The sequence below is a fragment of the Gallus gallus genome, chromosome 23, assembly GCF_016699485.2.
Source record: "Gallus gallus isolate bGalGal1 chromosome 23, bGalGal1.mat.broiler.GRCg7b, whole genome shotgun sequence".
In the NCBI taxonomy this organism is placed as follows: Eukaryota; Metazoa; Chordata; class Aves; order Galliformes; family Phasianidae; genus Gallus; species Gallus gallus.
Window position 1 is genome coordinate 1,998,780 of NC_052554.1, and position 20,402 is coordinate 2,019,181.

Consider the following 20,402-nt stretch of genomic DNA (forward strand, 5'->3'; position numbering starts at 1 on the left):
GTGAGGCTTGGAATGTGGCAAAAAATGTGGATTTCAGAGGAAAATTATTCACGTAGTGAAAGCGAATCATAGAATCGCTAAAGCTGGAAAAGCCCTCTAGGATCATCCAGTCCAACAATCCACCAGTGTTGCCTGCAACGCCACATATCTCTTCAACACCTCCAGGGATGGTGACTCCACCACCTCCCTGGGCACCCTGTTCTAAACACTGTGTTTTCTTGGGTTTTTTTTGCATTTTGTTTTTGAATGTCCAGGTATCCAGTTCCGTTTTCAATGCTAAAAGTGAGGTGATATCAAATGCCAAAGAGCAGAGAGAATTCCTGAACCCAAAGAAAGGATCTCACTTGACATGTACACCTTTCTTAGCCACAATAATTTCTCTGACAAAAAGACAGAATATTTGCTGAGTAAAAAAAAATGCAATTTAGGCAAACATGGATTATTCAGAAAAGTAAACATCAAGAAAAGACACTGCTGGCCCCAGAATAAATATCTGTAAATTTGCAGTAGGGAAAATAAGGTTTGAGAAGGTTTACAGAGGGAAGAAAAGCGTTATCTTTACTCACATAAGCAAATGGATCTGACTGTTGTACATCCACAGGGAGCCACGTTGCTGATGAGGAATGAGGTATTTTTACTTGGACACCACCCAGGACACAGCCACGTTAATGTCATTTCCCTTCTGAAGAGGATGAGTTCAGATGGTGGCTTCACTGTTGGTTAGAACTCACTTCAGCTGCTTTGACTGCTGCCCTTCCCATCTGCTGGCTGATGGCACTGCTTCAGCAGAGGCAGGTCCACGTCTGCTCCCAACTTCTTGAGAGCTTCAATGAGAACAATCAAATAATCCCATCTTTTCCTGGTTTTGTTTGGGATAGAGTTAATTTCATTCCCAGTCACTGGTACAGCGCTGTGTTTTGGATTTAGGATGAGGATAACAATGGAAACAAAAAAAAACCCCTCAAGATTTCAGCCTTTCTTCTGAAGCAATGGAATAAAAACCTGAGCCCTTTGAAATCAAATACCCAAAAGCTGCACCTTAGAGCAATCAGTAATCTAGCCAATGCTGCTGAGACTTCCACGTGCGATACTGGAGAATGAGATTTACTTCTCTCTGTACTGTGTTACCTCTGCCCCCTCTGGAGCTTTGGCTGCCTACGTGCCAAGGGCCCAAGGAAGAGCTGCATCACCACCTCGGCTCAGACAGCTGAAAGAATGATTGTGAGAAAGAGGGGTAAGAAAGTCTTAGACATATACATCATAGAGAACAAAATCAGAGAGGTGGGACTGCTGAGATGGAGAATGAGATGTCAGGGGGAAAAAAAAACGCTGCCATGGAAAGGTATAAAACCAACAAGAGAAACATTAGATGGGTCGGTGTCATCTGAATCACAGAATGGCTTGGGTTGGAGGCGACCTTAAGGATCATCCGATGCCAACCACCTGCTGTGGGCTGATTGCCAACCAGTAGATCATGCTGCCCAGGGCTCCATCCAACCCAACCTTGAATGCCTCCAGAGATGGGGCTGAACTAAGGGCCCACTCTGGCGAGCTGCAGAGGTCACCCAATGGCTGCCTGGCCGGACATGACTTTGGTTTCTCATTGAGCTTGCAAGCAGATTAAAGCTTAGCCTAGTTATTTCCCAGCTTTCCTTTGCATACATTAGCAACTAAATAATTGCTTCATACTTTGAAGCTGTATATCACCGTCTTGCAGAGTCATTTTGCACACAGCTAAAGGTATCCAAAGAAAAGCACCCAAAAAATAATGATTACATCTCTAATTTGAGGAAGAGAGAACAGAACTGACATTTTGAACAAATGATGTTCTAGCCACATGGTTTTCTCTGGAAAACAGATATTTAGGTTCCTATGAAATGTTGGCTTTGAAATGAACTGAGATATGCTCACAAAAACATGCTATTGGAAACTCTTCAGCTTCCTGATTTGTACCTTTGGAAAGTAGGCACGATGTGAAAAGGAAAAATGCAATCTGCCATGTGAAAGTCAAATAAATGGATGCAAAAAGGAAGCTTAGTAAAGCTGTCTTTGTGTCCCACAGCCCAAGGAAAAGCCCAGATCTTCTCAAAGGTCCTCACTCAGCATCAAATTGCTGCAGATGTACCTGAGCTAAACCGATGTACAGCTACAACTGCTCTGACAACATGAGTCTGCAGACTGAGCATCACCACCACACTTCTGTGACTCTGTCAACCTTGCCAACACCGACATATTTTTTTCCTAGTGTTAAACTGAGAAGTAGACTCATTTCAGAGGCTCCTTTATCTGTAGATCTGCCTGTCTCACTGGTGCACACTCATAGCATCTCTGGGTATGTGCACAAATTCCCTCTCTGCATGAGCTCTCCCGCCCCCCACCCCCAAAAATGATAACATATCTCAAAGAATAGTGGCATTATTTTTCTAAGCGGAACACTCAACACAGGATATTAAATACAGCACTGATTTCGACCTTATAAAGCACGAGTGAAATGAGCTGTAGCTGTTACAAGGCAAGAAAGGTCCGGGTGACCAAACTCAGAGAAGGAAGAAGCGTATGTCTGGAGATTGGTTTGCGCCCCAAAACTGTCTCCTTTTCCACGTCAGTCTAAGAAAGCCACCAGCCACAACCTTTTTCTATATGGAAGCAATGCTTGTGAACAATATGGAACATCTATGGGCCGTGGCACAGCAGAGCAATGACTGCAGCGAGCGAATGCTCTGCTCCTATTGAGGGACTGACAGCACAGCAGTGAGACAGCTCACGATGGCCACAGCCCTGAGCCCATCTTGAGTTCTGCTGCAGAGCTCTGCAAGATTTCCTGTAAGCTTCCCTTGCCCAAGGGCAGAATTTGTTCTTCAGCTGGAGATGTAAAAGACCAACCTCTTTCCTTGCACATTATATCGCACCAAACGCATTTCCACCCACGAAACAACACCCACATTGTTTGGAAGGAGAATGAACTGAGAGGCATCTTCTCGAGCTTTTTGAAGAGAAGCTATTGTAGCTGCGGCGGTCTTGTTCCATCTCCAGGGAATTCTGGCGGCTCAGAAGATTCACTCGGTGTCCTCTCCCAGCCTGGAAGTCAACTGATGCTGTAGGAAGCGATCTCTTTTATTTTACTCATTTATTTCTGTATCAGATTCACACCACGGTGGGGCAGTTTGAAAGTTCCCTCTAACTCCAGGTGAGAGCTCGGCTGTAAGCTCTGGGTGAGAGGCTGCAGCTTTCTGACTTACACAACACGCAGCCCCTCCAGTGTTAAAAATGCATCCTTACAAGGGAGGGATGCTGCTATTCCTGGGCACAGCCAGCAATCAGAGGGGCTGAAGGAGGGTCAAAATGGTTGAGAGCATGAAATTCCTTCCAAGCCTGAGCTCAGGGCAGCTACAGCAGACTTGTACTCAAAGTCACACAATTCCTGAGCATGAATGAGTCCCAGCCCATCACGCAGAGATAAGGTGGTGGAGATGGCAGAGCCTGGCTATCCGCGGTAGTAAGTGTTCAAAAAACATGAGATTAGCTGTTTCTTGAAAATAATCCAATATGTAAATTAGCTGCCAGGGGGAAATGGAGACAGCTGGTTGGCAGTGTCTAATTTAGTATCTTTTTACGGCCAAATGATACAGCAAAGGAGCTTTGACTTTATCACTGCTGTTTCAAGACTTTGGCTCTACCTGAACTGCAACTGATGTCATCTACTGGGACTTGTGCAAGGCCTTTGGCACGGTCCCACACCACATCTGATTCGGTGAGATACGGATTTGAAGGGTGGGCTGTTGGGTGGATGAGGAGTTGGTTGGATGGTTGTGGCCAAAGGGTTGTGGTCAACGGCTCTGTGTGCAGGTGGGGGCGGTGAGGAGTGGTGGCCCCCAGGGGTCCATCTCAGCACCGGCGCTCTTCAGCATCTTTAGCAATGGCATCAGTGATGGATTGAGTGCACCCGCAGCACTTTGCTGATGGCACCGAGCTGAGCGGTGCAGCTGATACAGCAGAAGGGAGGGATGCCAGCCAGAGGGACTTGGATGGGATTGATAAGTGGGCCCGTGTGGACCTGATGAGGTTCAGCAAGGCCAAGTGTGAGGTGCTGCACCTGGGTCTGGGCCATCCAGGTGTGTGTACTGCTGTGGGGGAAGAACTCTGCTATGGAGAAAAGCTGAGGGAGCTGGGGGTGTTCAGTCTGGAGAAGAGAAGGCTGTGGGAGACCTCGTTGTGGCCTTCCAGTACTTTAAGGGAGGGAAACAGGAGAGAGAGTGACTTTTTACACGGGGCAGTGATAGGATAAGGGAGAGTGGTTTTAAACTAAAGGAAGGGGAATTCAGATCAGATGTCGGGGGAAGTTTTCCCTCAGAGGGCGGTGAGGCGCTGCTGCCCAGAGCTGCGGGTGCCCCATCCCTGGAGGTGCTCAGGGCCACGCATGGGCCCGGGGCAGCCCGACCTGGCGCTTGATGGGCAGCCCTGCCCGCAGCAGGGGGCCTGGAACTGGACGGTCTGTGTGCTGTGATTCCGTGGCTCTATGACAGAGCTCGTGCGGGGCCACTCCTTGGGAGGGAGACAAACCAGACCAACCCCGTCCTCACCCCTCCCCGCCGCCCATGGCGGAGCAGCCCCACCGTTCGGCGCTCCGCAGCCTGGGACGGCGGCTCCGAGCCCTCCGCGCGGGCTGTGGCCCGGCCCCCGGGGCTGAGCGAACCGCCACGCCGCCGCGCCGCGCCCGAGGAGAGCCGGGCCCCGCGGCGGAGCGGAGCGGCGCTAGCGCGGCGGAGTCGGGGCCGCCGCTATTTAGGGCGGGCGCGGCCGGAGCCGCCACAGCACGGAGAGCAACGGCGGGAGCGCAGGTGAGCGCCGCGCCGGGCGAGGCCGGGGGAGTACCGACGGGGCGGGCAGCGCTGCGGTTCCGTTCCGTTCCTTTCAGTTCGGCCCGGCCGGGCGGAGGGCACTCGCGCTGCCCCGGTGAAGTTGGCTCCCGCACCCGCTGAGGGGAGCAGAGCCGCGGGGTCCGCCGCCGCTGCCGCCGCCGCCTCCTCCTCGCGGCCGCTCTCTCCCCGCTGGCCGCGGCTCGGGGTCCCGGGGCGCACCGCGCTGCCGGAGGGGGATGCGGGGGGTGGGGGGGGGAGGCAGGCCGGGAGCTGGCAGAGGAGGCGGGCGGGGAGGGGTGAGGAGCGCCGGACGTGGACGGGAGCGCGAGTTTATCCCATACGGACGCGTTGCTCTCGCGGGCGGATCGGAGTTTTGATTATAGGATGGCTTCAGTTGGAGGGGACCGTGGGGCCTCCCAGCCCCAACCCTGCCATGGGCTGTGTGCCCCCACCAGGTCGGGCTGCCCAGGGCCCCATCCATGGGCTCAGGCACCTCCGGGGATGGGGCACCTTCTGCTCTGGGCAGCACTGCCAGCGCCTCGCTGGCCTCTAAGTGAAGAATCTCTCCCTGACGTCTAATCTCAATCTCCCTTCTTTTAGTTTAAATCCATTCCCCTTTGTTGGGTCGCTATCTGCCTGTGTAAAATGTCACTCTCCCTCCTTTCTTCCTTTGTCACTCTCCCTGTTCTTCTTCCTTTGAGTTCTGGAAGGCCACAGTGAGGTCTCCCAGGACCTTCTCCAGGCTGAACACCTCCAGCTCCCTCAGCCTTTCTCCACACCAGAGGAGCTCCAGCCCTCTCAGCATCCTTATGGCCTCCTCTGTGTCTGCACCTACAGCTCCACATCTTTCCTGTGTTTGGGGTCCCAGATTTGTATGCAGTACTGCAGGTGGGACCTCATGAGGGCAGAGCAGAGGGGACAACCCCCCCCCCCCCCCCCCGCCCGCCCAGTGCCATCCCTCTGCTGATGCAGCCCAGGGTACTGTTGGCCTTCTGGTCTGCAAGTGCACACTGCTGCTCATGTCCAACTATTCTCCACCAGATCCCCACGGCCTTCTCAGCATGGTTGCTCTCAAGTTCTCCCACACACACCTGGGATTGCCCTGACTCAGGTGTAGCACCTTGCATGGCTTTGTTGAACCTCATTAGGTTTACGTGGGCCCAGATCTCAATCCTATCCAGGTCCCTCTGGCTGACATCCCTTCCTTCTATTGTATCAACTGCACCACTCAGCTCAATGCCATCAGCAAAGTGCTGAGGGTGCACTCAATCCCCTCATCAATGTCATTGGTAAAGATGCTGAGGAGCACCAGTCACTGTTGAAGTTATTGCACATCTCCTCCCCGCAGCTGTAGGGGGATGTTTGGTAAATGGATTAAACCACTTTGAAAGCATAGTTTTGGTGTGAATTGATCGGAGGGAGCTCTGGGTGCCCACATTTCAGCTGTCTGTCACACTGCAGTGCTCCCAGCCTTGTCCCTCCCCATCCCAGCGTGTACCCAAGTGACCCAGCTGCCTGGCCTCTGCCTCAGGTGCAGTTTAGCCAAGCATCACCACTATTCAGGTGCTCCCTGTACCTGCACAGGTGTGATTTGGGTAGTATGGTTTGGTTGCAGTTGGACTTGATGATCTTTAAGATCTTTTCCAACCCAAGCAATTCTGTGATTCTATGGTGGCATCAAAGATAGGCATTGTCTTATGCATGTTCCTCACTGAGGCTGTGGTTAGGCTCTAGAACAGACTCCCCAGGGCAGCCTCAAGCTGTCAGAGTTCAAAAAGTGTCTGGACAACGCTCTCAGAATTATGGTCCAATTTTTGGGTGGTCCTTTTTGGAGCTTGGACTCGGTGATCCTTATGGGTCCCTTCCAACGTGAGATATACGATGATTCCATGATTTGTAGTGCCTAGATGAAAGCCCTTGTGTGGAGCCAATGCACTGTCACTGTATGCCACAAGTTGCAGCGAACAATGGATGGGAACCACTTTTGGGGATGGGTTTTGGCACTGCTGCAAGGAGTGGCTGCAGAATTAGAGGATGGCCAAGGATGAGGTCTCCAGCCCTGTGCTCATGAGGTGGCCCTGATTTTTCCAGTATGCAGTAGGCATGAGGCTTTCAAGCCAAGGGCTGCAAGGAGATTTGAGTTTCCCCTGAGAGACCACAGCTGTGAGCCTGACATAAACCCCAGGGGAGGAAACTTCCTTCATAAACATTCCCAAAAGCTGTGGGAGGGTACCTTTGTCAGCAGTTGTAACTTCTGCATTGTTGTGCTGGTGTCGATGGGTTGTGAAGCGGGTCATTACAGGCTGAGATGGAGGTTTCTCAGGACAGATCTGCTTTTGGTTTTTTGTGTTTGCCCCAAAGTAAGATGGCATGATAACAGAGGACTCAGGCTGTGCATTGTGTGCTCTTCTTAAATACTGAAACGGACAAGTATCGAACAGCCAGTCTGTTTTTCGTATTGACCCTAAGGTTTGTTTTTTTCCCAGATCCTTCTGGTTTCAGAACAGTGTCCTCCCGGAGACATCACTCTTTTGCTTTTCCTGAAATCACAGATCGTTGTGTCGTCTTTGAGCCAATGGTCACTCCCTGTGTCACACCTCTGATAGGCTCCAAGGAGGTAGAAATAGAGCCCATGTAATGCAGGCATGTGTGAATAAACGTCTGAGAATCAGAAAATGGAAAAATCCAGCCTGCTGTGCTGTGAACGATGCTGGTTTGCAGCTTTCTTAGGGTTCTGTAAAGTATATTTTTAAACGAAGCACGTCAGAATGCAGGAAGATGTGCTGGGTGGGTCTGGCTGCTCGCAGCATCTTACACAGACAGCATGATGGCAGAGAACAAAAGTCAGTGGCAAAGATGCCATTCTGGTCTGTGCATTGCAAGAAGGCACGGTTGACCTGGAGCCATTTTTATTGTAGAAGTTGTCCTGCATACAGCTCTGTGCAGCCATCCTGATGTAAAAAGTTACCATAAAAAATGGCTTGGTCTTTACTCTGCCTTTTGAGGAAAGACAGCATGGGCAGCGCACTTGGGTATGCGTGTCAGGAGAGACATCCTTCAGAGTGCACAGATCAGAACCCGCTTCTGTGGTTCCCCAGGGCTGCAGTGTGTGATGTCTGAGGTGCACCTGTCTGTCCTGCCTGCTCCCATCCTGCACATCACTCCAGGAGCACTGAGGGGAATTTACCTCCTTTACCATCTCTGAGCTCACTGTAAGTCGGAGAGCTCGGGGAGTTTGTTCTAAATCAGGGGAAAATAATTATCATTATTATGCTGTAAGTACTGTAATAAGGAATGTTTCCATGCCTGAAGAGCACTTAGCTGGTCAAACATAGGAATGTTGCTTCATAGTGCCTTATAGATGTTGAGGAATAAAAGGAGCAAACACTGAATATTTGGGGATGTTGTGTCTGTATGGTAGGGAGTGAATAATAAGGCAGCATAATGAAGATCACCATGCAGTGAGAGGTGAGGGCTGAGAATTGGTGGACATGAGAAAAAAAGCTGCTGTTGTTGGTGCAGAAGCAGTCTGTCAGGATAGAGAGCATTTTGGTAGTCCTCCTACAAGGCATAGCCATGGAAGTGTTCCTTCCTCCTGGTCCTGCTCTGAAGTGGTGGGGACTGGGAGCCCTGGCTTCCCAGTGGCAGCTGTTATAAACAGTCGTGGCATTCCTCACCAGTCTGTGCTTGAAGACAATAACAGTCATCTTAATTTCTCTGCTTGTGTGGAGCACCGCAGGACCACAAAGCTGAGTCCTGACCACTTCCAGATCCGAGTGGTAACGTTCTGTAGCACTACCACTGCCTTGGATTCCTGTTTTTCACTGTTGTACTCAGGGGAAAAGGTGCTTTCCAATCCACTTTGCTTCCCCGATGCTGGATTGCTTGGAAATTGCATTTCAGAAAGATGGTTTGATTTGTCCTTAACATCTCTGTCATGGAAAGTTTTTACGGTGTCTCCAAACAATTCCTTTAAGAGCTTCGCTGCTCTGCCAGGTTTCCCCAGCAGCAGCAATGTGCCTCTCCCTTCAGTAGAGCAGCCATAGCCCTGGGGAATGGGCTTTTCCTTATGCTCTACAGGAGGCTTTCATGCATATGAAGACTGTTGAACATTTCCTTCAGCTGTGTCCTTTCTGGCCCAGACATCCCTGTTAATTCAGTTTATTCTCATAGATCTACTTTTCTGATAATTCTCACTGCTTTCCTCTGTCCTCTTTCTATGTAGCCCATATCTTGGGAATGCAGCGCCCAGGGCTCAATGAACACAGGGTTCCTGTTTGTCCAGAAAGAACAAAATAAGACCTATGTGAGGTTCTTTTCCGAGTTACACATCTGCCAAAGTCTTTGCCACTTGGAAGGGGTGTCAGATTGCTGATGCTGCTGACGGTACCTCTTGGTCCTACAGTGCAGAGCTGGTTATTCTGCATCATGCAATAGGGCAGCTGCTTGTTTCTTAAACACAAATTTAACCTTCTTACTCCTGCGTGCTGAAATCAGCTTGTATCACCCATAGAAGCATGCCATCCACTTCGTTAACCAAGCCATTACTGAAAGCAGTGCTGACTGCTGTGCCTCCCATCACAGCAGAGTGCATTCTGCATGGTGTTGGTAAGGCTCTGAGTGCTCTCTGGCACGTCTGCTTGCGTGCTCTGGATGAGGTCATTCAGCCAAATGTTGATCCCGTTTTCTTCCTGAATTGCCTCCAGGCTAGAGTGTATGGAGGTACAAGGTGAATGAATACTTCTTCCAGGAAGTGTAAGGCCGTACTTCTGCACGTGTGCATATTGACTTTATTTACCAGGTGGGGGAGTGCTGCATGAGTGATCAGTGTGCTGCCTTCTGAAGCCACCTCATTCCCTGTGTTGGCAACATGGGGGGAGATGGGGAGCAAGGGGCACAAGCATGCTATGATTTATTGTTTATAGTTAGGCTTTTCAATTCTACCCTCATTCTACTGCTCAGGGAGGTGGTGAAGTCACTGTCCCTGCAGGTGTTCAAGAACTTTGGGAATGTGGTATGTAGGGACGTGGCTTCGTGGGGAGTGTTGGTGGTAGTTGGATGGTTGTATTGGATGATCTTAGAGGTCTTTTCCAACCTTAATGTTTCTATGATCATACCTCCTGTTTTTAAGTCATGTCTGCAGATAGTGGGACATCACCCAATGCCTTTCAGATGTCTCTACAGGCAAAGCTGTAGGATACTGGATTGGAAAAGAGGACAGGCAAGGAAAAATAGCTAAAGCATGAAGGTAAAACTCAGTGCATGTGGATGGCCCTGAAAAATCCTGATGGACCCCATGCTCAGAGTTGGAGTCTCATGGGAATGGCTGCGCACACTGAAACCAGGTTAAAGAAAGCATCATCAGATGCTCTGCAGAGCACAGCACAGTGCTGAACTGAGCACAGACAGTCTAGGGGGAATCTGCAAGAGTTTTTTCTTTCTTTATATCTCTTTCCAGCATTATAGACTACAGCTGATTTTAAAAGGGCCAGTGCTTAAGCACTGATTCCTTTGGATGCCATGGTCTTTTTCAGAGCACTCTGTGTCAGCCTAACTCCCATTGCTTCCACTGAATGAACACCAGCATTTTGCATACTTACAAGTAAAGGAAATAGAGCACCATTAAACACTTGGGGAAAATCCTGTATTTCAGAACAGTTTAGAGGCACTCTATGCCTCCAGACATCATCTAAAGGATGTTGTAACAGTGATACATCATCCCTTTCTCAATGGATTTCAGTATATTGGCTCAGGATACCTCTGGTGCTGATCTCCCATCAGGTATGAAGGGAAGAATTGTGGGCTCCTTTGGGGTATGGGCTCACACAACCTCATCTCTATGTGCTGATGTGCTGAGCTTCATAGGGAGGTTTGGTTACCCAGATGTGCTTGGAAGTCCCTCACCTACATCTGAGTAATGGTCTGAAATCCCCTTAGAGGAGAGAAATCGGATTCATCACTTTGTAAGCAACCATATGATCTTTTCTCCCATGAAGTAACTGAAGTCAAGTGATGGACTGATGTCTGTGATGTGCACTGCTCAGTGGTGTGAATCTCATTTGTCACATTTAATCTCACACTGCACCATATCTCATCAGCCCTCACAATTCCACTCCTTATATGATGTTGAGTAATAATGGGAGTGGAAATTTGAGGACAAAAATTATTAACTGGAGGTTTTGCATTGTGCATGTTTGTCATCAGACACTGCAAGGCTGATGGAGGGCAGGTAATGCTCTCAGGACTAAGTGGCTCCTGCTTCCTCTAAAGAAGCTCTTGGTGATGTACTGTAGAGGATGTTTCTGTGCTATAGCATCTACCAGCATTACTGCTTGCTAATTTCCAGCCTTTTTTTGTGGTTATTGCAGAACCATAGCATGGTTTGGGTTGGAAGGGGACTTTATTCCAACTCTGGTTGTGGGAAGGGACATCTCTCACTACATCAGGTTGCCCAAAGCCCCCTCATAAGGCACATTGAGTTGCAAGGTGTAGCAGCAGTGGGTTGGAGAGCTTGTGTGTATGTGGACAAGAGAGAGAAAACATTGATATTTCCTTGAAAGCTGAGCAAAAATATTAAAAACTGTATGCCTGAATTAAGAAATGCTGAAGAAGTCATCTTAGAGCAAAAAAAATTAAGGTCAGGGAGGTGCAAACTAGCTATGGCTTCTGCTTGCAGGATATGGCAGTGTATGCAAATAATATAAAGTAATTTGGTGTTGATGCAAACAAAGTACTCCTGAGATCTCAGAAACATCCTGAATAATCAGAATAACCAGTCTGGCCAGTAGCACTGCGTGCTGCTCCCTAAACACATGAGAAATTCAGGTGCAAACTACGCTGCTGTTGATTGAGCTGCGTGTCTAAAGACGTTTTAATCATTAATTCTGCTAACACACGTCCCTGATGCGGAGCAAATCGGGTTCCTGTGGTCCACTCAAGCTTATGATCCATGCTTGAGTGGAAAACAAATGAGCAATTGCAATTGTGCTCATTGCTCTCTCCCATGGACATGTTTGCAGGTTGCCCTTGTTTTGCTCTTAGTTTTGTCATTGTACCCAGTGTTGAAATCAGCTCCTCATCATATGAACATACTTACTCCATTCTAGATTACTTTCTTTGCAAGGTGCAAACTGCTCATTCATGTGGTTCACTCGCTCATGTGCATTGGATAGCAAATAACAGTACTCGCATTGCTGCTCTTAAACTATCCCTTCCCATTTTTGTTCATCTTCTTTCTTTATGCTGGCAATTTGGCAGCCGTTCCAGTACGCAGTGCTGCCTAATCCTACTTACAGTGCAAGGTACATATGCCTGTTATTTTCCTATCAGGTTTATTCTCTCTCATCTACAGCTTTTGCAAAATGTTATCCTTTCCTGTATGCATTTCAGACAGTTTAATCCAGAGCCAGGATTCTGGTTAGGGTTATTGTTACTTTGGAAGCATACTCAGTCCTTCACACCAATGCATGCAAACCATACAGTCATAACCCCATTTTACTGATGTTACCAAGCTTTAACTTCTACACAGGTTCTGAGTTTCCTGTGTAGTACACTGTGGGATTACTTTTTCTCCCAGAAGCTGCATCCTGCTTTGATTATGATCTATGCACTGTCCAATTCCTACAGCTTCTTGAGCACGTGCTGGGATCTGGTCTCAAAGTGGCACTCTACAAGCACTCAGATGCCACTTACTGGAGTCAGTTGTCCCACAGCTACAAGAACTGGCTCAGAAATTGCTCCCTCTTTTGACTCCTCCTGTGAATGTCTCTTTCAAGTGTGCAATTATTGCTAGGAGTGCCATCTGCTGTTGCTTCGTTGCTTGTCCAGGTTTCAGTGTGATAGAACCTACCTCGTTTATTTTGGCAAGATAGCAGATTCAGCATTTAAATGAAAAACTAAACCCAGATATGAAAAGACAGAAGAGCAGATGGATTTTCAGTCATCTCCTGAAACGCAGCTCTGTTCTCAGCCATCCCTTTGCAATTCCCTGTGTTGTTACGCAGCCATGGGGAAAGAATGAACTCTGATTCCTCTCAGTCAGCCTGAAGTCAAAGGAAACATTTTTCAACGTCTTAAAAGATGTTTCATCTTGTTCCCTTCTTTTTTTTCCCTGCTCCATTCATTGAAAGAGCAAAGTCTGTATTTCCATTTCAGTCTATTTTTTCATGCACTTTTTGCCTCTCTCCAACCCAGATCTGCACAGCCACACCAAAGCATTCTCTTTGCCTCTGAGCATTCTCAGAAGCTGTTTTTGGTTGCACCATACGGTGGTTCTCAGCAAAAACCATCCTGTTCTCCAGAAATGGCAGCGGGGCTCTGAACAGACAGGAATGTGCGTGACTTTGGTTGCACTGAAATCTTCCCATCTCCCCTGTCTGCCGTGCTGGGCTGCAGTTGAGGTGTGCGGTGTCCACGCGATGGCACTCTGTCACAACCATCTTTTGGTGCTGTTAACCTCGTGTTTGCCAGCATGCTGCTTGGAGCTGAGCATGGAGCTTCACCAGAAGCACAGCCCTGCCTTGCTGCTTTCCCATTGCTGTGCTACTTAAACTGCAAAGCTGAAGCACAAAGCGCCTTCGCAGAGCTGTCTGGCTTTAGGTAAGCACCTCGGATTATGATAACACTACTATTAACATTACTGATGATAACAGTGGTTATCACCGACAGCTAAAATGTTTTTTCACTCTGGATACGTACCTCTCTTCACCTTCAAGACCATGAACTGTGCTCACCCTTTGCCTGCTAGATCCTCAGATCTTTCCAGGATACCAAAGCATTATTACACACCTTCCTAGGAACCACTGAATGTGTGGACGAAGGACCTGAGCAAAAGGTCCCTCCCTGTGCAGCGTTCAGCACTTTTGATGGTGGATGAATGAGGGATGCAGTCGTCACAGGTCATGGCACTGGTAAAGGAGAGAGGCAGTTGCAGAGGGCAGCCCCAGTCTGCCTACTGCCATGGTATGTTGTGATACCACCTTCCTTTCAGGCACCTGGAACTGAAAACATACCCACATCCTATGGCCAAGGGCACCAGGTGACACCCAAGGAGAGTGGCCAAAGAACCCTCATCCAAAAAGGTTTCCATCTTGAGAGTGGGAAGTGAAAACACACCGAGTCCTGCCTGGTAGAGATCAAACCAGAGGGACCACCGTGGCTGCTGCACCTCAGCACTGCAAATATAACTTCATATGCTACCCAGACTGTAAAACTGCACGTAGTGAAGACAAGAATGCTGTCTAGAGATGGTAACTCCTGTTTCTACCCACTGCTTCTCTTCTCCTGCTCCAGAAGTCATTTAAGCCCTATGCTGGCAACACGTTCCACTGGAAGATTGCTGTCAGCTGAATGTGCCCCGTCGTCCTTTTGGGCTCACAGTATTCCAGGATGAGCAGCTCTTGTAAATGCATTTCTGTTCTTTTTTTCCTTACTAAGTAGCTACCTGTTTGACCTGGAAGTTGTCTGTATTGCTTAATTTAGTGCTTGCTCTAGATTTCTTTCTTTGCAACGGGTGTAGTCTAAGAAAACTAACTTTTTCTTTCTCTGTTTTTCAACAGGAAATTCATTTGTCTCCATTCAGGATTTTCCCTTAGTTGAATAACAGGTAACTTAATAATTAAATTATTGGAAAGGCATTCATTTTAGCTTGATGATAACTAATGTTTTTTACATACTAATATAATAATTCTAGCTGTAATACTATCACTATTTTTTGTATCAGCAGTATTGACTGTCAACTCACGCAAACTAAGCACAAAGTCTCTAAAACAGGCATCGCAGGGAATTACATTCAAAGGAGCTTCTAAAAGTAGATTTAGAATCTCCGATTCCTAAAGATACACGCGTGCATGTTCTTAGCAGTGCATTGAATTTAACATTCATTTATAGTATATGAGGTTATATTATTAAACAAATGCATAGATCTTTGCAATAGCAGGGCTATGAGTTCTACCAGAGCTTTATGGCCGTGCATATATACCCCAAGGCACTGCCTGTCAGTTTGGTCAGTGGAGCCCAGGAGATTGTGACTGACTGAACTGGATCACCTTTCTGTTTAGGTGCTACACTGTGAGTGTTTATTTATTTAGAATATTACAAAAATATTTTGCAGTTCTGCACATTATACCCTGCTGTGGCACTTTACTGCTTCTTAGGGAAGAAATGCTTTGACTGGTTGTTTTGCAGAAGTCTGTAGTCCCTGGTGATAATTTATCACATAGGGAATATATTTTCATGTCAGCACAGTGAATACCCAAGATAAAGTTCTAAGCAGGGAACAAAAATGAATATTGCTAATCATTCTGTTTCATATTTCTGGTTTAGGTTTTCTCCTGTGTGGGATGTGTGATCAGCCTGGTGCTCAGGTAAAGAGATTTCTTAGGCTGTAAAAGCAACAGCTCTGAAATGAGCTATTGAGTCAGAGAATCAAAGGGATGGTAATAGGAAAATGAAAAAGAAATCAAGAATATAAAGGAAAATTATCACAGATAAAGTAGGTTGACATTTAGCAACCCTGTCTGATGAAGAGAATCCAGGATAAGTTTTCAAGTGGAACCTTTATTTCTGGCCAAAATGAATAACAGATCTTCACAATCAGGTAGCTGTAAGCCAGAGAGCTCAATGCAACTCAGGTTGTCCAAGGTACAGTGAGATCAAGAAGGGTGTTTAACCTCTATTTAAAATACTTAAAACTCCCTTTACACCCACCAACTGTAAGACAGCTGTTGTGATGTAGTTTCCTAAGAGCCCTGATGGGTAACTGTGTATTCATAAACCTGAAGTCTGTACTTGGCTGGTTTGCAGAAAATATCATGAACAGTACAATTAGTGCACATACAGTAAATACTGTCTTCTGTGGAACAGTGAAATTGGCTTTTGTAAAGGTAAGTTTTGCCTCACAAAACCACTGAATGAAGTCGTGGAGTATACGGATTGGTTGATGTCCAGTTGATACAATTACTTGGATTTCTCAAGAGACTTTGGATAAGGTTCTTGGCCAGAGATTCTTAAAGAAGGTAAATAAGGAAAGCTCAGACTACCAGTGATCTGGAAAGTGTGAGGACTGAGGTGAGACAAAGCTTTTCAAGTATTAAAAGAAAGGACTGACTGTGCAGAGTTGCAAAGAATGTTAGGTAAAACATGGGAGTTCAGTACAGGGAGATGCAAAAAATGAGCACACAGGAAAAAAAAATGCTGATGTTACCACTTATGCCTTTGCAATTATATTAATTGGGACTGTTTAGTGGAAATGTCAGATCAGTGGTTTGATGATGGAAAAAAATAGCTCTCAGGAACTGTGGGGAAAGAAACTGAGAGCAGGAAAGACCACTATGCTGCATGTTCATCTTTGGGTCATCTCTGCTGGTGTAGATTGTTATAAGCATGGAATGCAGCTCTTGTTCATCACTGGTGAAAATGCTCAGCTAATGATGGTGGATATACTGAAAAATAGTGTTCTGTAGGTGAGAATTTGGTCTATCAAATAGACTTACTGAGCTCAGTGTAGCTGTTGTATTTTTCACTGAAATAAGTAGGAGGCATTACTTTTGGAGCAGCCTACCTATATGCAGCTCAAGCAAGCCAACAGGTTGGACACCCATGCATTGAACCTTTGCTCAGAGTCACAAAAATGGACATTAAGAAGAGCAGTTGGTTGAAGAGAGTAATAGTTCACTATGAAATATGTGACTCTTCTTGGTCCCTTATTGAAAAAATACACCTATAAAGAAACAGCATCTCTGAAAGTAGCTCTGAATCACAGAAGGTGGATGTTTACAAAAACAAAACAACCAATCACAGAAAACCAGAAAGCACTGTGCACAGTGTTAGGAGCTCGAGAGAAGCTGTTTGACACGTTGGTGTTTCATGTGGGATGGACTTGCTCTACAGATTCCCCACCACGTGAGTCTCAGTTCTTTGTCAAATTCTGTGAAGCTGTGCAGGTTATTGCTGTTAGAGGCATTTCAGCTCCGTGGTTGGGAGGAAGCTGGCCTGGGGGTTATGTTTGTGAAGTTCAGTGTCTCTGTTGTTAGCCCTGGGGATGTGCTTTAGAACTGTTCATGACCCACATTTGGGATCTCTATCAAGAAAGCATGGGCTGCCATAAGTAAGTGATGTTCTGGTACTCGTGGGTGGGTCTGACAGAAAGATCTCAATGAAATTTGTTCTAGGATGTTCTCTTCAGGTTTGTAAAGATTTCAGTTTCATGAAGTAAATCTAAAGAAATATATGGAATGTCTGTTTGTATACTGCCACAGCTCAACTTCCACAAATCCTCTATCACCATTGTGGACTAAAATATTCACTTTCTTTTTGCAGATCCCTTTAGCCAGCCCTACTCTTCCTCTTTCAAGGGAAGCACCACCTGTCATTGCAGTCATTCACCGTGTGCATGACTGGGAGCATCTCAGTACATGGCACATTCAGTGAGCTTCAGCACCAATGCACTGAGTTCTGGTTCCCAATACAGCATTTCAAGACTGGATGTTTGTTGAAGAGAAAGCCAGAATGGTCTGGAGGAATAAACAAGAACAGAGCTCTGCACGGTTCAGAAACAGGTCCTGATCTACAGATCTGGCAGAAATTAGGTTTACATCAGGAATCCAGGCAGTATTGTGTTACCTTTTGGGTACTCTACCAGTAGAAATCTTCATAAATACCAGAAGTGTGACATTCAGATATTAGAGTGGAAGTGAAGATACTCTTGAGGATAGCTGTGTCCCAAACATCAGGGCATAGGTTACATGTCCAGATGTTTCTATTTCAGCCTCTCACTTTCCAGTATTGATTTATGCAGCTGCTGTTTTCAACAACTTGGTTTTTCTTCAGCGTTGGGGTCTAGTATGAGAAGTTGTAATTCAGTAAAAAGGTGAGCATCTTTCTTCAACATCCTGGAAATATTATATTGAAAACTGAAATCAGGACGGAGGATGACTCAGTATAACCTCTCAGCAGAGTTATCTTTCCAGAGCTCAGCAAATAAGTCATTAAATTTTACTGAACCACCACTGGCCGTGGATGAAAGGACACTGTTAGGGCTGAAGATATCCCTGTCGGTCCTTCTGTCTGTCATAACTTTGGCAACAATCCTTGCAAATGTTTTTGTTGTTATTACAATTTTTTTGACTAGAAAGCTCCACACACCTGCAAATTACCTCATTGGCTCCTTGGCAGTAACAGATCTTTTAGTGTCTGTCCTTGTGATGCCCATCAGTATCGCTTACACTGTCACCCACACGTGGGCCTTTGGCCAAGTGCTGTGTGATATCTGGTTATCATCAGACATCACGTGCTGCACAGCCTCAATCCTACACCTCTGTGTTATTGCACTGGACAGATACTGGGCTATCACAGATGCTTTGGAATATGCCAAACGCCGGACTGCTGGCCGAGCAATGCTCATGATCGCTGTGGTTTGGATGATCTCCATTAGTATTTCTGTGCCACCATTTTTCTGGAGGCAAGTGAAAGCTCATGAAGAAATCGCGAAGTGTAATGTGAACACAGATCAGATTTCCTACACGATTTATTCCACCTGTGGAGCTTTCTACATTCCAACTGTGCTCCTCCTAATATTATACGGTAGGATTTATGTAGCAGCTCGATCCAGGATCCTGAAGCCACCCTCACTGTATGGGAAACGATTCACTACTGCACACCTGATAACTGGCTCTGCTGGGTCTTCCCTCTGCTCCATTAACGCAAGCCTTCATGAAGGGCATTCCCATTCCGGTGGATCCCCGATATTCATCAACCATGTTCAAATAAAACTTGCAGATAGTATTCTGGAAAGGAAAAGAATTTCTGCTGCAAGAGAAAGGAAAGCCACCAAAACTTTAGGCATCATTCTAGGAGCTTTCATTTTCTGCTGGCTGCCGTTCTTCGTCATGTCCCTCGTCCTGCCCATCTGCCAGGACGCATGTTGGTTTCATCCCATCCTGTTGGACTTCTTTACGTGGTTAGGTTACTTAAACTCATTAATCAACCCCGTCATTTATACAGCTTTTAATGAAGAATTTAAACAGGCTTTCCAAAAACTAATACATTTCAAGAAGTGCTCATCTTGATCCTCTTCTGTTGCATTACTGACCTTTGCACAATCTTGCAGCCTCCCCTGAGATTTTCTGTGCTTTGATTCCTGGGTGCAGAGTGGTGATCTCCATCCCTGTGGCTGCCCTGTGCTGTGCATGGAACAGGGAATGTCTCGCAAGTTTGGTCCTCTCTGTCTCGAACTCTGTATACCATAAGATAACTTGTCTGTGGTCTCTGCAGTGATCATTTGTATGTGCAATATCAACAGACGAAGTAAAGTTTGCAGCGGGTGAAAGACTGAACAGAAAGCTGAGTTTGTACAGGGCTGCTCCGAAAGTAATGCCTCCTGGTTTCTAATGTTGGCCCACAACACCAGAGGAGGGTGTTGGTGGGATGGCAGTAGAAGTTGAACCTTCCCACTGATATCCCATCATGTATTGTTGCTGTATGACACATGGTGTCTGAAACAGAAGTGCGTATATAGCAAAGGCATGTCATTTAATTCCTCCATGCAGAAAAGAATGGCGCCCATTAACAGTCATCAACACTTTGGAATGTTTCTGGAGACCCAGCAGTGGATGTGAGCACAGTGATGTGGTGAGTGGTGCATTTCAGCAGTGATGACAGTAATGCAACAGTTGAGTTGCCTTCTGGACAGCCGTGCAGATTTTTAGAGCACGGCATGCAGCTCTTGTTCATCACTGATGAAAATGCACAGCTAATGGTGGTGGAGGCACTGAAAAATGGTGTTCTGTAGCTGAGAATTTGCTCTGTCAAACGGTGTTATTGTACTCTCTGCATCTGTTGTTGTTTCTACAGAAGGAAATAGGAGACATTACTGTCAGAGTGATGTTTATGATAAGATGGCACATGCTACCAAGCCTGCCATGTCTTTGTAACCTGATGGGAGGAAAACTTACGCATATTTGGAGGACTTCAGTACTTCTGCTGTATATTACTAGCAGTTCATGTAGGCTGAGAAGGTTTCTGGAGAATGGGATCTAGCGCCTGTATTTCCTGTGGCACATAGCTATCCATCTGAAATTGATAAAGCCAGCAGCTTTGGCAGGAAACAGGTGGCAGCCTGAGTGCAGGCAGCAGGGCATGAAGACACAGCAAGCACGTGAGTTCCATTGGCCCTTCACAAACGTGAATTTGAAGCTGCACTTCTGGTAAACTGCAGAAAGAAGATACACTGCTGAAAATCATTTTTACACATTTGATCATGTGTGCAATAAGCCAGTGCAGAAATACTGCAAAATAAATAGCATGAACATTATTGAAAAGTACCTTGCTCTTATATTTGTGTTGTTTTGGGTTGGTGGTTTTTTTGTTTGTCTGTTTGTTTGTTTGTTTTGCATGCCCAAAATGAAACAAAATATGTTCAGTGCCAGTGTGGAATGATGGGGACCTCAGAATGGAGCCAGAAGGACCAATCCTTGGTTCTGTTAATGTTTATTCCATAACTATAGGAAATGAAGGTAAATTCAGCAGAGACAGCCGAACATTGCT

At 46.5% G+C, this 20,402-nt stretch overlaps 1 protein-coding gene across 1 annotated transcript; it reads left to right on the top strand.

The window, feature by feature from the left end:
* Positions 1–4,716: 4,716 nt before the first annotated feature.
* HTR1D (5-hydroxytryptamine (serotonin) receptor 1D, G protein-coupled) lies at positions 4,717–20,179 on the top strand. The gene is made up of 4 exons (XM_015297583.3): positions 4,717–4,838; positions 14,417–14,463; positions 15,183–15,223; positions 17,178–20,179. Exon 4 carries the CDS (start codon positions 17,789–17,791, stop codon positions 18,923–18,925), a length of 1,137 nt encoding a protein of 378 aa, XP_015153069.1. The 5' UTR covers positions 4,717–4,838; positions 14,417–14,463; positions 15,183–15,223; positions 17,178–17,788; the 3' UTR covers positions 18,926–20,179.
* The last annotated feature ends 223 nt before the right edge of the window (positions 20,180–20,402 follow it).